A 21,579-nucleotide genomic window follows, 5' to 3' on the forward strand; every position below is an offset into this window, starting at 1 on the left:
ATAGTTCAGAGCCTAGTTGTATAGTCAGTGATTTCAGCCAGAACAAGTTAACTATATAGTTCAGAGCCTAGTTGTATAGTCAGTGATTTCAGCCAGAACAAGTTAACTATATAGTTCAGAGCCTAGTTGTATAATCAGTGATTTCAGCCAGAACAAGTTAACTATATAGTTCAGAGCCTAGTTGTATAGTCAGTGATTTCAGCCAGAACAAGCTAACTATATAGTTCAAAGCCTAGCTGCATAATCAGTGATTTCAGCCACAACAAGTTAACTATATAGTTCAGAGCCTAGCTGTATAGTCAGTGATTTCAGCCACAACAAGTTAACTATATAGTTCAGAGCCTAGCTGTATAATCAGTGATTTCAGCCACAACAAGTTAACTATATAGTTCAGAGCCTAGCTGTATAATCAGTGATTTCAGCCACAACAAGTTAACTATATAGTTCAGAGCCGAGTTGTATAATCAGTGATTTCAGCCAGAACAAGTTAACTATATAGTTCAGAGCCGAGTTGTATAATCAGTAATTTCAGCCACAACAAGTTAACTATATAGTTCAGAGCCGAGTTGTATAATCAGTGATTTCAGCCAGAACAAGTTAACTATATAGTTCAGAGCCTAGTTGTATAATCAGTGATTTCAGCCAGAACAAGTTAACTATATAGTTCAGAGCCTAGTTGTATAGTCAGTGATTTCAGCCAGAACAATTTAACTATATAGTTCAGAGCCTAGCTGTATAGTCAGTGATTTCAGCCACAACAAGTTAACTATATAGTTCAGAGCCTAGTTGTATAGTCAGTGATTTCAGCCAGAACAAGTTAACTATATAGTTCAGAGCCTAGTTGTATAGTCAGTGATTTCAGCCAGAACAAGTTAACTATATAGTTCAGAGCCTAGTTGTATAATCAGTGATTTCAGCCAGAACAAGTTAACTATATAGTTCAGAGCCTAGTTGTATAGTCAGTGATTTCAGCCAGAACAAGCTAACTATATAGTTCAAAGCCTAGCTGCATAATCAGTGATTTCAGCCACAACAAGTTAACTATATAGTTCAGAGCCTAGCTGTATAGTCAGTGATTTCAGCCACAACAACTTAACTATATAGTTCAGAGCCTAGCTGTATAATCAGTGATTTCAGCCACAACAAGTTAACTATATAGTTCAGAGCCTAGCTGTATAATCAGTGATTTCAGCCACAACAAGTTAACTATATAGTTCAGAGCCGAGTTGTATAATCAGTGATTTCAGCCAGAACAAGTTAACTATATAGTTCAGAGCCGAGTTGTATAATCAGTAATTTCAGCCACAACAAGTTAACTATATAGTTCAGAGCCGAGTTGTATAATCAGTGATTTCAGCCAGAACAAGTTAACTATATAGTTCAGAGCCTAGTTGTATAATCAGTGATTTCAGCCAGAACAAGTTAACTATATAGTTCAGAGCCTAGTTGTATAGTCAGTGATTTCAGCCAGAACAAGTTAACTATATAGTTCAGAGCCTAGTTGTATAGTCAGTGATTTCAGCCAGAACAAGTTAACTATATAGTTCAGAGCCTAGTTGTATAATCAGTAATTTCAGCCACAACAAGTTAACTATATAGTTCAGAGCCGAGTTGTATAATCAGTGATTTCAGCCAGAACAAGTTAACTATATAGTTCAGAGCTTAGTTGTATAATCAGTGATTTCAGTCAGAACAACTTAACTATATAGTTCAGAGCCTAGTTGTATAATCAGTAATTTCAGCCACAACAAGTTAACTATATAGTTCAGAGCCGAGTTGTATAATCAGTGATTTCAGCCAGAACAAGTTAACTATATAGTTCAGAGCCGAGTTGTATAATCAGTGATTTCAGCCAGAACAAGTTAACTATATAGTTCAGAGCTTAGTTGTATAATCAGTGATTTCAGCCAGAATAAGTTGACTATATAGTTCAGAGCCGAGTTGTATAATCAGTGATTTCAGCCAGAACAAGTTAACTATATAGTTCACAGCCTAGTTGTATAGTCAGTGATTTCAGCCAGAACAAGTTAACTATATAGTTCAGAGCCTAGTTGTATAATCAGTGATTTCAGCCAGAACAAGTTAACTATATAGTTCACAGCCGAGTTGTATAATCAATGATTTCAGCCAGAACAAGTTAACTATATAGTTCACAGCCTAGTTGTATAGTCAGTGATTTCAGCCAGAACAAGTTAACTATATAGTTCAGAGCCTAGTTGTATAATCAGTGATTTCAGCCAGAACAAGTTAACTATATAGTTCAGAGCCTAGTTGTATAGTCAGTGATTTCAGCCAGAACAAGTTAACTATATAGTTCAGAGCCTAGTTGTATAATCAGTAATTTCAGCCACAACAAGTTAACTATATAGTTCAGAGCCGAGTTGTATAATCAGTGATTTCAGCCAGAACAAGTTAACTATATAGTTCAGAGCTTAGTTGTATAATCAGTGATTTCAGTCAGAACAACTTAACTATATAGTTCAGAGCCTAGTTGTATAATCAGTAATTTCAGCCACAACAAGTTAACTATATAGTTCAGAGCTGAGTTGTATAATCAGTGATTTCAGCCAGAACAAGTTAACTATATAGTTCAGAGCTTAGTTGTATAATCAGTGATTTCAGCCAGAATAAGTTAACTATATAGTTCAGAGCCTAGTTGTATAATCAGTGATTTCAGCCAGAACAAGTTAACTTTATAGTTCAGAGCCTAGTTGTACAGTCAGTGATTTCAGCCAGAACAAGTTAACTATATAGTTCACAGCCTAGTTGTATAGTCAGTGATTTCAGCCAGAACAAGTTAACTATATAGTTCAGAGCCTAGTTGTATAATCAGTAATTTCAGCCACAACAAGTTAACTATATAGTTCAGAGCCTAGTTGTATAATCAGTGATTTCAGCCAGAACAAGTTAACTATATAGTTCAGAGCCGAGTTGTATAATCAGTGATTTCAGCCAGAACAAGTTAGCTATATAGTTCAGAGCTTAGTTGTATAATCAGTGATTTCAGTCAGAACAACTTAACTATATAGTTCAGAGCCTAGTTGTATAATAAGTGATTTCAGCCACAACAAGTTAACTATATAGTTCAGAGCCAAGTTGTATAATCAGTGATTTCAGCCAAACAAGTTAACTATATAGTTCAGAGCTTAGTTGTATAATCAGTGATTTCAGTCAGAACAACTTAACTATATAGTTCAGAGCCTAGTTGTATAATCAGTAATTTCAGCCACAACAAGTTAACTATATAGTTCAGAGCCGAGTTGTATAATCAGTGATTTCAGCCAGAACAAGTTAACTATATACTTCAGAGCTTAGTTGTATAATCAGTGATTTCAGCCAGAATAAGTTGACTATATAGTTCAGAGCCGAGTTGTATAATCAGTGATTTCAGCCAGAACAAGTTAACTATATAGTTCACAGCCTAGTTGTATAGTCAGTGATTTCAGCCAGAACAAGTTAACTATATAGTTCAGAGCCTAGTTCTATAATCAGTGATTTCAGCCAGAACAAGTTAACTATATAGTTCAGAGCCGAGTTGTATAATCAGTGATTTCAGCCAGAACAAGTTAACTTTATAGTTCAGAGCCTAGTTGTACAGTCAGTGATTTCAGCCAGAACAAGTTAACTATATAGTTCACAGCCTAGTTGTATAGTCAGTGATTTCAGCCAGAACAAGTTAACTATATAGTTCACAGCCTAGTTGTATAGTCAGTGATTTCAGCCAGAACAAGTTAACTATATAGTTCAGAGCATAGTTGTATAATCAGTAATTTCAGCCACAACAAGTTAACTATATAGTTCAGAGCCGAGTTGTATAATCAGTGATTTCAGCCAGAACAAGTTAGCTATATAGTTCATTGCCTAGCTGTATAATCAGTGATTTCAGCCAGAACAAGTTAACTTTATAGTTCAGAGCCTAGTTGTATAATCAGTGATTTCAGCCAGAACAAGTTAACTATATAGTTCAGAGCCTAGTTGTATAATCAGTGATTTCAGCCAGAACAAGTTAACTATATAGTTCAGAGCCTAGCTGTACAGTCAGTGATTTCAGCCAGAACAAGTTAACTATATAGTTCAGAGCCGAGTTGTACAGTCAGTGATTTCAGCCAGAACAAGTTAACTATATAGTTCAGAGCCTAGTTGTATAATTAGTAATTTCAGCCAGAACAAGTTAACTATATAGTTCAGAGCCTAGTTGTACAGTCAGTGATTTCAGCCAGAACAAGTTAACTATATAGTTCACAGCCTAGTTGTATAATCAGTAATTTCAGCCAGAACAAGTTAACTATATAGTTCAGAGCCTAGTTGTATAATCAGTGATTTCAGCCAGAACAAGTTAACTATATAGTTCAGAGCCTAGTTGTACAGTCAGTGATTTCAGCCAGAACAAGTTAACTATATAGTTCAGAGCTTAGTTGTATAATCAGTGATTTCAGCCAGAATAAGTTGACTATATAGTTCAGAGCCTAGTTGTATAGTCAGTGATTTCAGCCAGAACAAGCTAACTATATAGTTCAAAGCCTAGCTGCATAATCAGTGATTTCAGCCACAACAAGTTAACTATATAGTTCAGAGCCTAGCTGTATAGTCAGTGATTTCAGCCACAACAAGTTAACTATATAGTTCAGAGCCTAGCTGTATAATCAGTGATTTCAGCCACAACAAGTTAACTATATAGTTCAGAGCCTAGCTGTATAATCAGTGATTTCAGCCACAACAAGTTAACTATATAGTTCAGAGCCGAGTTGTATAATCAGTGATTTCAGCCAGAACAAGTTAACTACATAGTTCAGAGCCGAGTTGTATAATCAGTAATTTCAGCCACAACAAGTTAACTATATAGTTCAGAGCCGAGTTGTATAATCAGTGATTTCAGCCAGAACAAGTTAACTATATAGTTCAGAGCCTAGTTGTATAATCAGTGATTTCAGCCAGAACAAGTTAACTATATAGTTCAGAGCCTAGTTGTATAGTCAGTGATTTCAGCCAGAACAATTTAACTATATAGTTCAGAGCCTAGCTGTATAGTCAGTGATTTCAGCCACAACAAGTTAACTATATAGTTCAGAGCCTAGTTGTATAGTCAGTGATTTCAGCCAGAACAAGTTAACTATATAGTTCAGAGCCTAGTTGTATAGTCAGTGATTTCAGCCAGAACAAGTTAACTATATAGTTCAGAGCCTAGTTGTATAATCAGTGATTTCAGCCAGAACAAGTTAACTATATAGTTCAGAGCCTAGTTGTATAGTCAGTGATTTCAGCCAGAACAAGCTAACTATATAGTTCAAAGCCTAGCTGCATAATCAGTGATTTCAGCCACAACAAGTTAACTATATAGTTCAGAGCCTAGCTGTATAGTCAGTGATTTCAGCCACAACAAGTTAACTATATAGTTCAGAGCCTAGCTGTATAATCAGTGATTTCAGCCACAACAAGTTAACTATATAATTCAGAGCCTAGCTGTATAATCAGTGATTTCAGCCACAACAAGTTAACTATATAGTTCAGAGCCGAGTTGTATAATCAGTGATTTCAGCCAGAACAAGTTAACTATATAGTTCAGAGCCGAGTTGTATAATCAGTAATTTCAGCCACAACAAGTTAACTATATAGTTCAGAGCCGAGTTGTATAATCAGTGATTTCAGCCAGAACAAGTTAACTATATAGTTCAGAGCCTAGTTGTATAATCAGTGATTTCAGCCAGAACAAGTTAACTATATAGTTCAGAGCCTAGTTGTATAATCAGTAATTTCAGCCACAACAAGTTAACTATATAGTTCAGAGCGAGTTGTATAATCAGTGATTTCAGCCAGAACAAGTTAACTATATAGTTCAGAGCTTAGTTGTATAATCAGTGATTTCAGTCAGAACAACTTAACTATATAGTTCAGAGCCTAGTTGTATAATCAGTAATTTCAGCCACAACAAGTTAACTATATAGTTCAGAGCCGAGTTGTATAATCAGTGATTTCAGCCACAACAAGTTAACTATATAGTTCAGAGCCTAGTTGTATAGTCAGTGATTTCAGCCAGAACAATTTAACTATATAGTTCAGAGCCTAGCTGTATAGTCAGTAATTTCAGCCACAACAAGTTAACTATATAGTTCAGAGCCTAGTTGTATAGTCAGTGATTTCAGCCAGAACAAGTTAACTATATAGTTCAGAGCCTAGTTGTATAGTCAGTGATTTCAGCCAGAACAAGTTAACTATATAGTTCAGAGCCTAGTTGTATAATCAGTGATTTCAGCCAGAACAAGTTAACTATATAGTTCAGAGCCTAGTTGTATAGTCAGTGATTTCAGCCAGAACAAGCTAACTATATAGTTCAAAGCCTAGCTGCATAATCAGTGATTTCAGCCACAACAAGTTAACTATATAGTTCAGAGCCTAGCTGTATAGTCAGTGATTTCAGCCACAACAAGTTAACTATATAGTTCAGAGCCTAGCTGTATAATCAGTGATTTCAGCCACAACAAGTTAACTATATAGTTCAGAGCCTAGCTGTATAATCAGTGATTTCAGCCACAACAAGTTAACTATATAGTTCAGAGCCGAGTTGTATAATCAGTGATTTCAGCCAGAACAAGTTAACTATATAGTTCAGAGCCGAGTTGTATAATCAGTAATTTCAGCCACAACAAGTTAACTATATAGTTCAGAGCCGAGTTGTATAATCAGTGATTTCAGCCAGAACAAGTTAACTATATAGTTCAGAGCCTAGTTGTATAATCAGTGATTTCAGCCAGAACAAGTTAACTATATAGTTCAGAGCCTAGTTGTATAGTCAGTGATTTCAGCCAGAACAATTTAACTATATAGTTCAGAGCCTAGCTGTATAGTCAGTGATTTCAGCCACAACAAGTTAACTATATAGTTCAGAGCCTAGTTGTATAGTCAGTGATTTCAGCCAGAACAAGTTAACTATATAGTTCAGAGCCTAGTTGTATAGTCAGTGATTTCAGCCAGAACAAGTTAACTATATAGTTCAGAGCCTAGTTGTATAATCAGTGATTTCAGCCAGAACAAGTTAACTATATAGTTCAGAGCCTAGTTGTATAGTCAGTGATTTCAGCCAGAACAAGCTAACTATATAGTTCAAAGCCTAGCTGCATAATCAGTGATTTCAGCCACAACAAGTTAACTATATAGTTCAGAGCCTAGCTGTATAGTCAGTGATTTCAGCCACAACAAGTTAACTATATAGTTCAGAGCCTAGCTGTATAATCAGTAATTTCAGCCACAACAAGTTAACTATATAGTTCAGAGCCTAGCTGTATAATCAGTGATTTCAGCCACAACAAGTTAACTATATAGTTCAGAGCCGAGTTGTATAATCAGTGATTTCAGCCAGAACAAGTTAACTATATAGTTCAGAGCCGAGTTGTATAATCAGTAATTTCAGCCACAACAAGTTAACTATATAGTTCAGAGCCGAGTTGTATAATCAGTGATTTCAGCCAGAACAAGTTAACTATATAGTTCAGAGCCTAGTTGTATAATCAGTGATTTCAGCCAGAACAAGTTAACTATATAGTTCAGAGCCTAGTTGTATAGTCAGTGATTTCAGCCAGAACAAGTTAACTATATAGTTCAGAGCCTAGTTGTATAGTCAGTGATTTCAGCCAGAACAAGTTAACTATATAGTTCAGAGCCTAGTTGTATAATCAGTAATTTCAGCCACAACAAGTTAACTATATAGTTCAGAGCCGAGTTGTATAATCAGTGATTTCAGCCAGAACAAGTTAACTATATAGTTCAGAGCTTAGTTGTATAATCAGTGATTTCAGTCAGAACAACTTAACTATATAGTTCAGAGCCTAGTTGTATAATCAGTAATTTCAGCCACAACAAGTTAACTATATAGTTCAGAGCCGAAGTTGTATAATCAGTGATTTCAGCCAGAACAAGTTAACTATATAGTTCAGAGCCGAGTTGTATAATCAGTGATTTCAGCCAGAACAAGTTAACTATATAGTTCAGAGCTTAGTTGTATAATCAGTGATTTCAGCCAGAATAAGTTGACTATATAGTTCAGAGCCGAGTTGTATAATCAGTGATTTCAGCCAGAACAAGTTAACTATATAGTTCACAGCCTAGTTGTATAGTCAGTGATTTCAGCCAGAACAAGTTAACTATATAGTTCAGAGCCTAGTTGTATAATCAGTGATTTCAGCCAGAACAAGTTAACTATATAGTTCAGAGCCGAGTTGTATAATCAATGATTTCAGCCAGAACAAGTTAACTATATAGTTCACAGCCTAGTTGTATAGTCAGTGATTTCAGCCAGAACAAGTTAACTATATAGTTCAGAGCCTAGTTGTATAATCAGTGATTTCAGCCAGAACAAGTTAACTATATAGTTCAGAGCCTAGTTGTATAGTCAGTGATTTCAGCCAGAACAAGTTAACTATATAGTTCAGAGCCTAGTTGTATAATCAGTAATTTCAGCCACAACAAGTTAACTATATAGTTCAGAGCCGAGTTGTATAATCAGTGATTTCAGCCAGAACAAGTTAACTATATAGTTCAGAGCTTAGTTGTATAATTAGTGATTTCAGTCAGAACAACTTAACTATATAGTTCAGAGCCTAGTTGTATAATCAGTAATTTCAGCCACAACAAGTTAACTATATAGTTCAGAGCCGAGTTGTATAATCAGTGATTTCAGCCAGAACAAGTTAACTATATAGTTCAGAGCTTAGTTGTATAATCAGTGATTTCAGCCAGAATAAGTTAACTATATAGTTCAGAGCCTAGTTGTATAATCAGTGATTTCAGCCAGAACAAGTTAACTTTATAGTTCAGAGCCTAGTTGTACAGTCAGTGATTTCAGCCAGAACAAGTTAACTATATAGTTCACAGCCTAGTTGTATAGTCAGTGATTTCAGCCAGAACAAGTTAACTATATAGTTCAGAGCCTAGTTGTATAATCAGTAATTTCAGCCACAACAAGTTAACTATATAGTTCAGTGCCTAGTTGTATAATCAGTGATTTCAGCCAGAACAAGTTAACTATATAGTTCAGAGCCGAGTTGTATAATCAGTGATTTCAGCCAGAACAAGTTAGCTATATAGTTCAGAGCTTAGTTGTATAATCAGTGATTTCAGTCAGAACAACTTAACTATATAGTTCAGAGCCTAGTTGTATAATCAGTGATTTCAGCCACAACAAGTTAACTATATAGTTCAGAGCCAAGTTGTATAATCAGTGATTTCAGCCAAACAAGTTAACTATATAGTTCAGAGCTTAGTTGTATAATCAGTGATTTCAGTCAGAACAACTTAACTATATAGTTCAGAGCCTAGTTGTATAATCAGTAATTTCAGCCACAACAAGTTAACTATATAGTTCAGAGCCTAGCTGTATAATCAGTAATTTCAGCCACAACAAGTTAACTATATAGTTCAGAGCCTAGCTGTATAATCAGTGATTTCAGCCACAACAAGTTAACTATATAGTTCAGAGCCGAGTTGTATAATCAGTGATTTCAGCCAGAACAAGTTAACTATATAGTTCAGAGCTTAGTTGTATAATCAGTGATTTCAGTCAGAACAACTTAACTATATAGTTCAGAGCCTAGTTGTATAATCAGTAATTTCAGCCACAACAAGTTAACTATATAGTTCAGAGCCTAGCTGTATAATCAGTAATTTCAGCCACAACAAGTTAACTATATAGTTCAAAGCCTAGCTGCATAATCAGTGATTTCAGCCACAACAAGTTAACTATATAGTTCAGAGCCTAGCTGTATAGTCAGTGATTTCAGCCACAACAAGTTAACTATATAGTTCAGAGCCTAGCTGTATAATCAGTAATTTCAGCCACAACAAGTTAACTATATAGTTCAGAGCCTAGCTGTATAATCAGTGATTTCAGCCAGAACAAGTTAACTATATAGTTCAGAGCCGAGTTGTATAATCAGTAATTTCAGCCACAACAAGTTAACTATATAGTTCAGAGCCGAGTTGTATAATCAGTGATTTCAGCCAGAACAAGTTAACTATATAGTTCAGAGCCTAGTTGTATAATCAGTGATTTCAGCCAGAACAAGTTAACTATATAGTTCAGAGCCTAGTTGTATAGTCAGTGATTTCAGCCAGAACAAGTTAACTATATAGTTCAGAGCCTAGTTGTATAGTCAGTGATTTCAGCCAGAACAAGTTAACTATATAGTTCAGAGCCTAGTTGTATAATCAGTAATTTCAGCCACAACAAGTTAACTATATAGTTCAGAGCCGAGTTGTATAATCAGTGATTTCAGCCAGAACAAGTTAACTATATAGTTCAGAGCTTAGTTGTATAATCAGTGATTTCAGTCAGAACAACTTAACTATATAGTTCAGAGCCTAGTTGTATAATCAGTAATTTCAGCCACAACAAGTTAACTATATAGTTCAGAGCCGAGTTGTATAATCAGTGATTTCAGCCAGAACAAGTTAACTATATAGTTCAGAGCCGAGTTGTATAATCAGTGATTTCAGCCAGAACAAGTTAACTATATAGTTCAGAGCTTAGTTGTATAATCAGTGATTTCAGCCAGAATAAGTTGACTATATAGTTCAGAGCGAGTTGTATAATCAGTGATTTCAGCCAGAACAAGTTAACTATATAGTTCACAGCCTAGTTGTATAGTCAGTGATTTCAGCCAGAACAAGTTAACTATATAGTTCAGAGCCTAGTTGTATAATCAGTGATTTCAGCCAGAACAAGTTAACTATATAGTTCAGAGCCGAGTTGTATAATCAATGATTTCAGCCAGAACAAGTTAACCATATAGTTCACAGCCTAGTTGTATAGTCAGTGATTTCAGCCAGAACAAGTTAACTATATAGTTCAGAGCCTAGTTGTATAATCAGTGATTTCAGCCAGAACAAGTTAACTATATAGTTCAGAGCCTAGTTGTATAGTCAGTGATTTCAGCCAGAACAAGTTAACTATATAGTTCAGAGCCTAGTTGTATAGTCAGTGATTTCAGCCAGAACAAGTTAACTATATAGTTCAGAGCCTAGTTGTATAATCAGTAATTTCAGCCACAACAAGTTAACTATATAGTTCAGAGCCGAGTTGTATAATCAGTGATTTCAGCCAGAACAAGTTAACTATATAGTTCAGAGCTTAGTTGTATAATTAGTGATTTCAGTCAGAACAACTTAACTATATAGTTCAGAGCCTAGTTGTATAATCAGTAATTTCAGCCACAACAAGTTAACTATATAGTTCAGAGCCGAGTTGTATAATCAGTGATTTCAGCCAGAACAAGTTAACTATATAGTTCAGAGCTTAGTTGTATAATCAGTGATTTCAGCCAGAATAAGTTAACTATATAGTTCAGAGCCTAGTTGTATAATCAGTGATTTCAGCCAGAACAAGTTAACTTTATAGTTCAGAGCCTAGTTGTACAGTCAGTGATTTCAGCCAGAACAAGTTAACTATATAGTTCACAGCCTAGTTGTATAGTCAGTGATTTCAGCCAGAACAAGTTAACTATATAGTTCAGAGCCTAGTTGTATAATCAGTAATTTCAGCCACAACAAGTTAACTATATAGTTCAGTGCCTAGTTGTATAATCAGTGATTTCAGCCAGAACAAGTTAACTATATAGTTCAGAGCCGAGTTGTATAATCAGTGATTTCAGCCAGAACAAGTTAGCTATATAGTTCAGAGCTTAGTTGTATAATCAGTGATTTCAGTCAGAACAACTTAACTATATAGTTCAGAGCCTAGTTGTATAATCAGTGATTTCAGCCACAACAAGTTAACTATATAGTTCAGAGCCAAGTTGTATAATCAGTGATTTCAGCCAAACAAGTTAACTATATAGTTCAGAGCTTAGTTGTATAATCAGTGATTTCAGTCAGAACAACTTAACTATATAGTTCAGAGCCTAGTTGTATAATCAGTAATTTCAGCCACAACAAGTTAACTATATAGTTCAGAGCCGAGTTGTATAATCAGTGATTTCAGCCAGAACAAGTTAACTATATAGTTCAGAGCTTAGTTGTATAATCAGTGATTTCAGCCAGAATAAGTTGACTATATAGTTCAGAGCCGAGTTGTATAATCAGTGATTTCAGCCAGAACAAGTTAACTATATAGTTCACAGCCTAGTTGTATAGTCAGTGATTTCAGCCAGAACAAGTTAACTATATAGTTCAGAGCCTAGTTCTATAATCAGTGATTTCAGCCAGAACAAGTTAACTATATAGTTCAGAGCCGAGTTGTATAATCAGTGATTTCAGCCAGAACAAGTTAACTTTATAGTTCAGAGCCTAGTTGTACAGTCAGTGATTTCAGCCAGAACAAGTTAACTATATAGTTCACAGCCTAGTTGTATAGTCAGTGATTTCAGCCAGAACAAGTTAACTATATAGTTCAGAGCATAGTTGTATAATCAGTAATTTCAGCCACAACAAGTTAACTATATAGTTCAGAGCCGAGTTGTATAATCAGTGATTTCAGCCAGAACAAGTTAGCTATATAGTTCATTGCCTAGCTGTATAATCAGTGATTTCAGCCAGAACAAGTTAACTTTATAGTTCAGAGCCTAGTTGTATAATCAGTGATTTCAGCCAGAACAAGTTAACTATATAGTTCAGAGCCTAGTTGTATAATCAGTGATTTCAGCCAGAACAAGTTAACTATATAGTTCAGAGCCTAGCTGTACAGTCAGTGATTTCAGCCAGAACAAGTTAACTATATAGTTCAGAGCCGAGTTGTACAGTCAGTGATTTCAGCCAGAACAAGTTAACTATATAGTTCAGAGCCTAGTTGTATAATCAGTAATTTCAGCCAGAACAAGTTAACTATATAGTTCAGAGCCTAGTTGTACAGTCAGTGATTTCAGCCAGAACAAGTTAACTATATAGTTCACAGCCTAGTTGTATAATCAGTAATTTCAGCCAGAACAAGTTAACTATATAGTTCAGAGCCTAGTTGTATAATCAGTGATTTCAGCCAGAACAAGTTAACTATATAGTTCAGAGCCTAGTTGTACAGTCAGTGATTTCAGCCAGAACAAGTTAACTATATAGTTCAGAGCTTAGTTGTATAATCAGTGATTTCAGCCAGAATAAGTTGACTATATAGTTCAGAGCCGAGTTGTATAATCAGTGATTTCAGCCAGAACAAGTTAACTATATAGTTCAGAGCCGAGTTGTATAATCAGTGATTTCAGCCAGAACAAGTTAGCTATATAGTTCAGAGCTTAGTTGTATAATCAGTAATTTCAGCCACAACAAGTTAACTATATAGTTCAGAGCCAAGTTGTATAATCAGTGATTTCAGCCACAACAAGTTAACTATATAGTTCAGAGCCAAGTTGTATAATCAGTGATTTCAGCCAGAACAAGTTAACTATATAGTTCAGAGCCGAGTTGTATAATCAGTGATTTCAGCCAGAACAAGTTAACTATATAGTTCAGAGCTTAGTTGTATAATCAGTAATTTCAGCCAGAATAAGTTGACTATATAGTTCAGAGCCGAGTTGTATAATCAGTGATTTCAGCCAGAACAAGTTAACTATATAGTTCACAGCCTAGTTGTATAGTCAGTGATTTCAGCCAGAACAAGTTAACTATATAGTTCAGAGCCTAGTTCTATAATCAGTGATTTCAGCCAGAACAAGTTAACTATATAGTTCAGAGCCGAGTTGTATAATCAGTGATTTCAGCCAGAACAAGTTAACTTTATAGTTCAGAGCCTAGTTGTACAGTCAGTGATTTCAGCCAGAACAAGTTAACTATATAGTTCACAGCCTAGTTGTATAGTCAGTGATTTCAGCCAGAACAAGTTAACTATATAGTTCAGAGCCTAGTTGTATAATCAGTAATTTCAGCCACAACAAGTTAACTATATAGTTCAGAGCCGAGTTGTATAATCAGTGATTTCAGCCAGAACAAGTTAGCTATATAGTTCATTGCCTAGCTGTATAATCAGTGATTTCAGCCAGAACAAGTTAACTTTATAGTTCAGAGCCTAGTTGTATAATCAGTGATTTCAGCCAGAACAAGTTAACTATATAGTTCAGGACCTAGTTGTATAATCAGTGATTTCAGCCAGAACAAGTTAACTATATAGTTCAGAGCCTAGTTGTACAGTCAGTGATTTCAGCCAGAACAAGTTAACTATATAGTTCAGAGCCGAGTTGTATAATCAGTAATTTCAGCCAGAACAAGTTAACTATATAGTTCAGAGCCTAGTTGTATAATCAGTGATTTCAGCCAGAACAAGTTAACTATATAGTTCAGAGCCTAGTTGTACAGTCAGTGATTTCAGCCAGAACAAGTTAACTATATAGTTCAGAGCCTAGTTCCAATGTAACACAAGTTTTTATTGCTTCACAAAAAGCATCTGATAGAAATGTGTAAAAAAGTAAAACAAGAAAAAAGTTTTTATTTTGACATTTTAGTTTATTCTTTGTTATCATTTATCCAAAGATTTTTATCCTATGTCTTGAAGATTAACACTCAAGGGAGAATTATTGTAGCAATTGGCTGACTTGTTGAGTAGTTATAAATAAATCCAGTTAGATGTGCAGATGAGCATTTATAGATAAAACTAATCAGTTGAAAATTGGAGTGATCACAGACAGAAAAATTAGCTTTGTAGTTCAGTAATTATAGAGATCAGTTTGGGTTTCTAGTTGAATGCTTATGGATAGAACCAATTATTTGTGTAATTGAGTGATTATAGTAAAAAATAGTTGTGTAGCTGAGTACTTGTAGATGGAACCAGGTAGTTGAGTAGTTGACTAATTATAAAAAACAATTTGGTTTTCTACTTGAGAGCTTATAAATGGAACCAGTTAGTTCTATAACTGAGTATTACAGACAGAACCAGTCAGTTGAGTAATGGAATAACAGACATAGTCCACTGACTAAATAGTTGAATAACTATAAAGACAGCCATTTAGTTCTGTAGTTGTGTGATTATAGATGGAACCAGTCAGTTGAGTAATGGAATGATAACAGACATAGTCCACTGACTAAATAGTTGAGTAACTATAAAGACAGCCATTTAGTTCTGTAGTTGTGTGATTATAGATGGAACCAGTCAGTTGAGTAATGGAGTGATAACAGACATAGTCCACTGACTAAATAGTTGAGTAACTATAAAGACAGCCATTTAGTTCTGTAGTTGTGTGATTATAGATGAAACCAGTCAGTTGAGTAATGGAGTGATAACAGACATAGTCCATTGACTGGGTACTTGAGTATTATAGATAGAATCAGTCATTTGAGTAATGGAGTGAATACACACAGAAATCATTAGCTATGCAGTTAAATAATTATAGAGAGCCAGCTGGGTTACGTAACTGAGTGATTATAGATATAATCAAGTAGTTGTATGATCATGGAAACATTTTTTTAGTTGAATGATTATAAACAAAACTAGTTAGTTGTGTAGTTATTATACATGGAACTAGTTTGTTATGTAGTATAGTTTTTAGAGAGAGAAACCATATAATTTTGTGGATGAATTATAACCAGAACCAGTTAGTTCTGTAGTTGAGTGATTATAGAAAGAAACATATGGTTTTATAGTTGAGTGATTTTCGAGCAAGCCAGATAGTTGCACATTTACTGTACAACATCTATCAATCTTTAGTTTTGCTCTCAATGGATAAATTCTTGTTACAATGAGTATGAGATTCATGGATATTGGACTGGATTTATTTACAGTAGGTGTTTATAAAATACTAGTAACACTTTAGGACAATAAATAGACAACGTACACTCTATTTGTCTTACAATAATACTGATTCACAAACACATGTTCAAAAATGTTTCACACAATAGGATATCACAGTTGTATGTAAAACCCTAAGTAATTATTTTTCTTGTGAAAGGTCTACACAAGCTGATTCAATTACTTCAGAACCTCCTTTGACAAACCAAATTATTCTCCTATTTCTTTGTTATTAGAATACCACTATAAAATTCATTTCAGGTTTTGTTTCTTACATTTAAACTAACAATAACACACTCCAAGTTCACTTTTACTAACTTAACATTTTTAACTTAAATTACACTTACTTGGTCTCCAATACATATACATTGTTCAACTGAAACCTAGAACTTTCTACAAGTTATGAAACCATAAGATGTAATAATACTCACTTAAGTTTATGGGTAGTTCAATAATTATAAACAGAACCAGTTATTTATATAGTTGAATAATAGCAGAGAGAACTAGTTAGTTGTGGAGTAGAGTGATTATGGACAGAACCCATAAGTTGTCTGGTAGAGTGATTATAGACAGTACCAGTTTGCTGCATAATTAATTGACTGATTATAGGCAGAACTAGTTAGTTATATAGTTGAGTGATTACAGACAGAACCAGTTAGCTAGATAGTTGAGTAATTATACAGAGAGTCAGGTAGTTGTGTAATTATAGAGAGAGTCAGGTAGTTGTGTAATTATAGAAAGAGTCAGGTAGTTGTGTAATTATAGAAAGAGTCAGGTAGTTGTGTAATTATAGAAAGAGTCAGGTAGTTGTGTAATTATAGAGAGAGTCAGGTAGTTGTGTAATTAAGTGACTAAAACCAAAAACAGTTAGTTGTGTAGTTAAGTAATTACAAACAGAACCAGTTAGCTGCATAACTGAATGATTTCAGACAGAACCAGTTAGTTGTAAAGCTGAGTGATTACGAACAGAGCCAATTAGTTGCATAGTTAGATAATTATACATAGAAACAGTTGTTTTTTAAATTGGATAATTTTAGCTGTATAGTTGATTCAGTACAGTCAAAAACTGTGATTAAAATTGTTAGTCCTTTAGTTTGATGTGATATTTCAATTATTACAGCCAGCTGGAGTATCCATCTCATGGACAGAGTTATGTAAATTCATGATCAGTTAAACGTTATCTTGGGATATTAAAAGTTGCTTCCCTTATATATAACTGTAAAAACACCCATAAAAACTGCAAAGTGCAAAAGGTGAAACTTCAAGTTTACACACACATCTCCATTTGGACCAAATAAACCTTCACGCCAAATTTGGTTAAGATCTGTCAACAGAGGGTGAAGCAGTAATAAAAAATGCAAAAATGCCCATAAAAACCACAAAACACAAAATGCAAAGCTGAAAATTTCTATGCATCTTTCCACAGACCACATTTGGTGAAGATCCATCCAAAGAAAATGAGGTAACTGTATGAAACATAAAAGCACCCATAAAATCCACAAAATGGAAAACTGAAAATTTCAATGTGTCTCATCATGGACCCAATAAACCTCCATAACAATTTTGGTGAAGATCTATCCAAACGCTGCAAAGTAATTACATAATCATACAACAAACAGTACTATTATATTTATACAGATTACATCCACATATGAAATATTCATGACATCGTATGTGCACCCTGAGAATGGAGAAAAATAGTTCTCCATGACAGGAAATGGAGGCAAAAGCTGGAACACTGAGACCCCTACTGCAAATCTACATGCTTATAGGATAAAAGTTTCATAAAGTTAGGGGTTGCACATCATGTAATAAAAATGTTTTTGCAGTATCATATAAGCAAGAGTTCCATTACAGTTTGATGTACAGGATGAAGTTTTACCAACTTATGCATTATACAGCATATAATATGGCATATCTTGTCTGGCTTAAATAATTAGATTTCTTCAAAACCAGTTTTAGGGTTGAGCAAATGTTTCACTGAGAGTGGCTTAAAAAAGATAAAAGTTTAGTGAGCAATTTATTCTATACATTCGTTATTGAAATATGCAATTAAAATTGTTATGAATCTTAAATTATAATATGAAATACTGTAACAGTTAGTGACACAGATCCTACTAATCTTATTTAAAGTTTATATTTCAATGCATATTTTTTTCCTTTTCTCAGAATTTGACAACATTAGTGATGTGGAACAGTGAAAAAGGAAAAAAAATAATAATATTTAACAGCAAAACACAACAGTTAAAATGTTGTTTTTCTTATTAAACAACTGAAACAACACTCTTACCTGGAAGTGTAAAATAATGGTCCAGATTAATCCCAAAACAATGTTTGTTTTTCCATCCACTACATCACCAGCATTGATATTGACAGTTTTAATCTATAACAACATAAAAATGTGTTTTTTAGTATATTTACTTTTTGTATGAAATTCATGTTTGTGTTTATTGGTTTTTTTCTGAGAGTCAAAACTTAAAGAACAAAAAGAAAACCTGAAAAAACATATTTTCTTTACATATATTTTATAAATCATTTTGAGACTCATCTTCATATTTTTATTAGACACTATGTCACAGTTTGGACAGCTGTTAATTACTTTTACAGGTCATTTAATTCTTCTGCAACAAAAATAAAAATTCAAATTTTAATGACATCAAGTCCAGAAAATATTGATATTCTACATAATTTTAACTAGTACATACCCTTCTACGCTCCAGAAAACGTAGTACTGTATTCACGTTGCTTAAAAAATGTGGTCTTCTAAGAACTCTCCCTTTTTCCCCATGCTATAAAAAACATAGAGCTATGTATAATGCTCAACTCTCTAAGTAATGACCACATATTAGTTTTAACAAAACATCAGAAGACCAATATACATCCAACTTTGTCTTTGCATCTTTTTCTGTAACATTAAATCAGCATAGCTCACATAATATTTTAGCATAATAAATAACAACATGTTTGAATTTATAAAGATAAATCTGAAATGTATGATGAATAATGTACTTAACATAACACAAAATAGAGAAGGTACTTACCCTAGCCTATAGTGATGAATATACTTAATGCAACATAGAGTAGAGAATGTACTTAACATACACTACTGGCCAAAATCTTAAGGCCAATGAACATAAAGAAAAAATATGCATTTTGTGTTGCTAGACTCAACCATTTATTTGAGTAGAGCTTCGATAGATGAAAGTAAAAAAAGGGAAAATAAAAATAAAAACCTTTTTAGCATTTAATAGGGAAAATATGAACACGATGAAATTAGCTTAAATACTAGCTGGTCAAAAGTTTAAAACCATACTTAAGTGAAGCGTTAATCAGTAAACCCTTTGTGTTCAAGCATTAGTGTTGTCTAAACATAACATATAATGAAGAATGTACTTAACATAACCTGCAGTGAAGAATGTACTAAACATAACCTACAGTGAAGAATGTACTTAACATAACCTGCAGTGAAGAATGTACTTAACATAACCTGCAGTGAAGAATGTACTTAACATAACCTACAGTGAAGAATGTACTTAACATAACCTACAGTGAAGAATGTACTAAACATAACCTATAATGAAGAATGTACTAAACATAACCTACAGTGAAGAATGTACTTAACATAACCTACAGTGAAGAATGTACTAAACATAACCTATGGTGAAGAATGTACTAAACATAACCTACAGTGAAGAATGTACTAAACATAACCTACAGTGAAGAATGTTCTAAACATAACCTACAGTGTAGAATGTACTAAACATAACCTACAGTGAAGAATGTACTAAACATAACCTATAGTGAAGAATGTACTAAACATAACCTATGGTGAAGAATGTACTAAACATAACCTACAGTGAAGAATGTACTAAACATAACCTACAGTGAAGAATGTACTAAACATAACCTACAGTGAAGAATATACTAAACATAACCTACAGTGAAGAATGTGCTAAACATAACCTACAGTGAAGAATGTACTAAACATAACCTATAATGAAGAATGTACTAAACATAACCTACAGTGAAGAATGTACTTAACATAACCTGCAGTGAAGAATGTACTTAACATAACCTGCAGTGAAGAATGTACTTAACATAACCTGCAGTGAAGAATGTACTAAACATAACCTATAGTGAAGAATCCACTAAACATAACCTACAGTGAAGAATGTACTAAACATAACCTACAGTGAAGAATGTACTAAACATAACCTATAGTGTAGAATGTACTAAACATAACCTATAGTGTAGAATGTATTTAGTGTAACATATAATAGAGAATACACTTAATGAAGCAATGGTGAAGAATAGATTCAATATATATGAAAGTTTAGGACATGAATTAAGTGGACTGAGGTGAATGTTTATGGATATGTAGCTTTAAACTATAGTTGGGTACTTAAAATTAAAAATAAAACTACTTTAGATTGTTTGTCCAGTAATTAAAAAGCTTTAACATGATCATTAGTTACTTTAAATTGTTTTTCCAGTTTTTCATAAGGTTCAATGTGATCATTAATTACTTTAAATACTTGACATAAAATATGATAAAGTTACACTTCTCACCAGTCTTTCTCCTGATAAAACTTCCAAAAGTGCAAGTAATTTTGTTCCATCTCTCAGGTCATTGAGTAACTTGTCAATTCTGTAAGGTGGTGCGTGCTATAAAAAAGACAAGTTGTCAACTAAAGAATCAACTACTAAGTAGCTACAATGGTTGACTCCTGAACAGGGTATAATATACATCATGTACAATATAACCCAGAGAGAAAATTTGAATATTTTTAATTAACTTAATTAATTAGAACTCTTACTTATCAAAATTTATCATTGGCCCTCATTACCAAAGTGCAATATTTCTCATGAGAAAAGTTATTAGTAGATATAAATTATATCAGTATCATATATTTAAAATATCATAAAAACATACATAAAGTATCAGTAACAGATGTATGTAAAGTATCAGTAACACATGTATGTAAAGTATCAGTGACACATGTATGTAAAGTATCAGTAACAGATGTATGTAAAGTATCAGTAACAGATGTATGTAAAGTATCAGTGACACATGTATGTAAAGTATCAGTAACACATGTATGTAAAGTATCAGTGACACGTGTATGTAGAGTATCAGTAACAGATGTATGTAAAGTATCAGTGACACATGTATGTAAAGTATCAGTAACAGATGTATGTAAAGTATCAGTAACACATGTATGTAGAGTATCAGTAACAGATGTATGTAAATTATCAGTAACACATGTATGTAAAGTATCAGTAACAGATGTATGTAAAGTATCAGTAACACATGTATGTAGAGTATCAGTAACAGATGTATGTAAATTATCAGTAACACATGTATGTAAAGTGTCAGTAACACATGTATGTAAAGTGTCAGTAACACATGTATGTAAAGTGTCAGTAACACATGTATGTAAAGTATCAGTGACACATGTATGTAGAGTATCAGTAACAGATGTATGTAAATTATCAGTAACACATGTATGTAAAGTGTCAGTAACACATGTATGTAAAGTATCAGTAACACATGTATGTAAAGTATCAGTAACAGATGTATGTAAGGTATCAGTAACAGATGTATGTAGAGTATCAGTAACACATGTATGTAGAGTATCAGTAAAACATGTATGTAGAGTATCAGTAACACATGTATGTAGAGTATCAGTAACACATGTATGTAGAGTATCAGTAACACATGTATGTAAAGTATCAGTAACACATGTATGTAAAGTATCAGTAACAGATGTATGTAGAGTATCAGTAACACATGTATGTAGAGTATCAGTAACACATGTATGTAGAGTATCAGTAACACATGTATGTAAAGTATCAGTAACACATGTATGTAGAGTATCAGTAGCACA

At 33.7% G+C, this 21,579-nt stretch overlaps 1 protein-coding gene across 1 annotated transcript in view; it reads right to left on the minus strand.

Moving 5' to 3' along the window:
- LOC143227572 (muscle-specific protein 300 kDa-like) overlaps positions 1-21,579 on the minus strand; it is a 117,573-nt gene that overhangs the window by 54,547 nt on the left and 41,447 nt on the right. Inside the window, exons 4-6 of the mRNA XM_076459001.1 lie at positions 20,261-20,356; positions 18,397-18,480; positions 17,982-18,074 (exon numbers count right to left, since the gene is read on the minus strand). Of these exons, the coding sequence (XP_076315116.1) occupies positions 17,982-18,074; positions 18,397-18,480; positions 20,261-20,356 (273 nt within the window). The remainder of the gene's footprint in view (positions 1-17,981; positions 18,075-18,396; positions 18,481-20,260; positions 20,357-21,579) is intronic.

Source organism: Tachypleus tridentatus, chromosome 9, assembly GCF_004210375.1.
Source record: "Tachypleus tridentatus isolate NWPU-2018 chromosome 9, ASM421037v1, whole genome shotgun sequence".
Classification (NCBI taxonomy): Eukaryota; Metazoa; Arthropoda; class Merostomata; order Xiphosura; family Limulidae; genus Tachypleus; species Tachypleus tridentatus.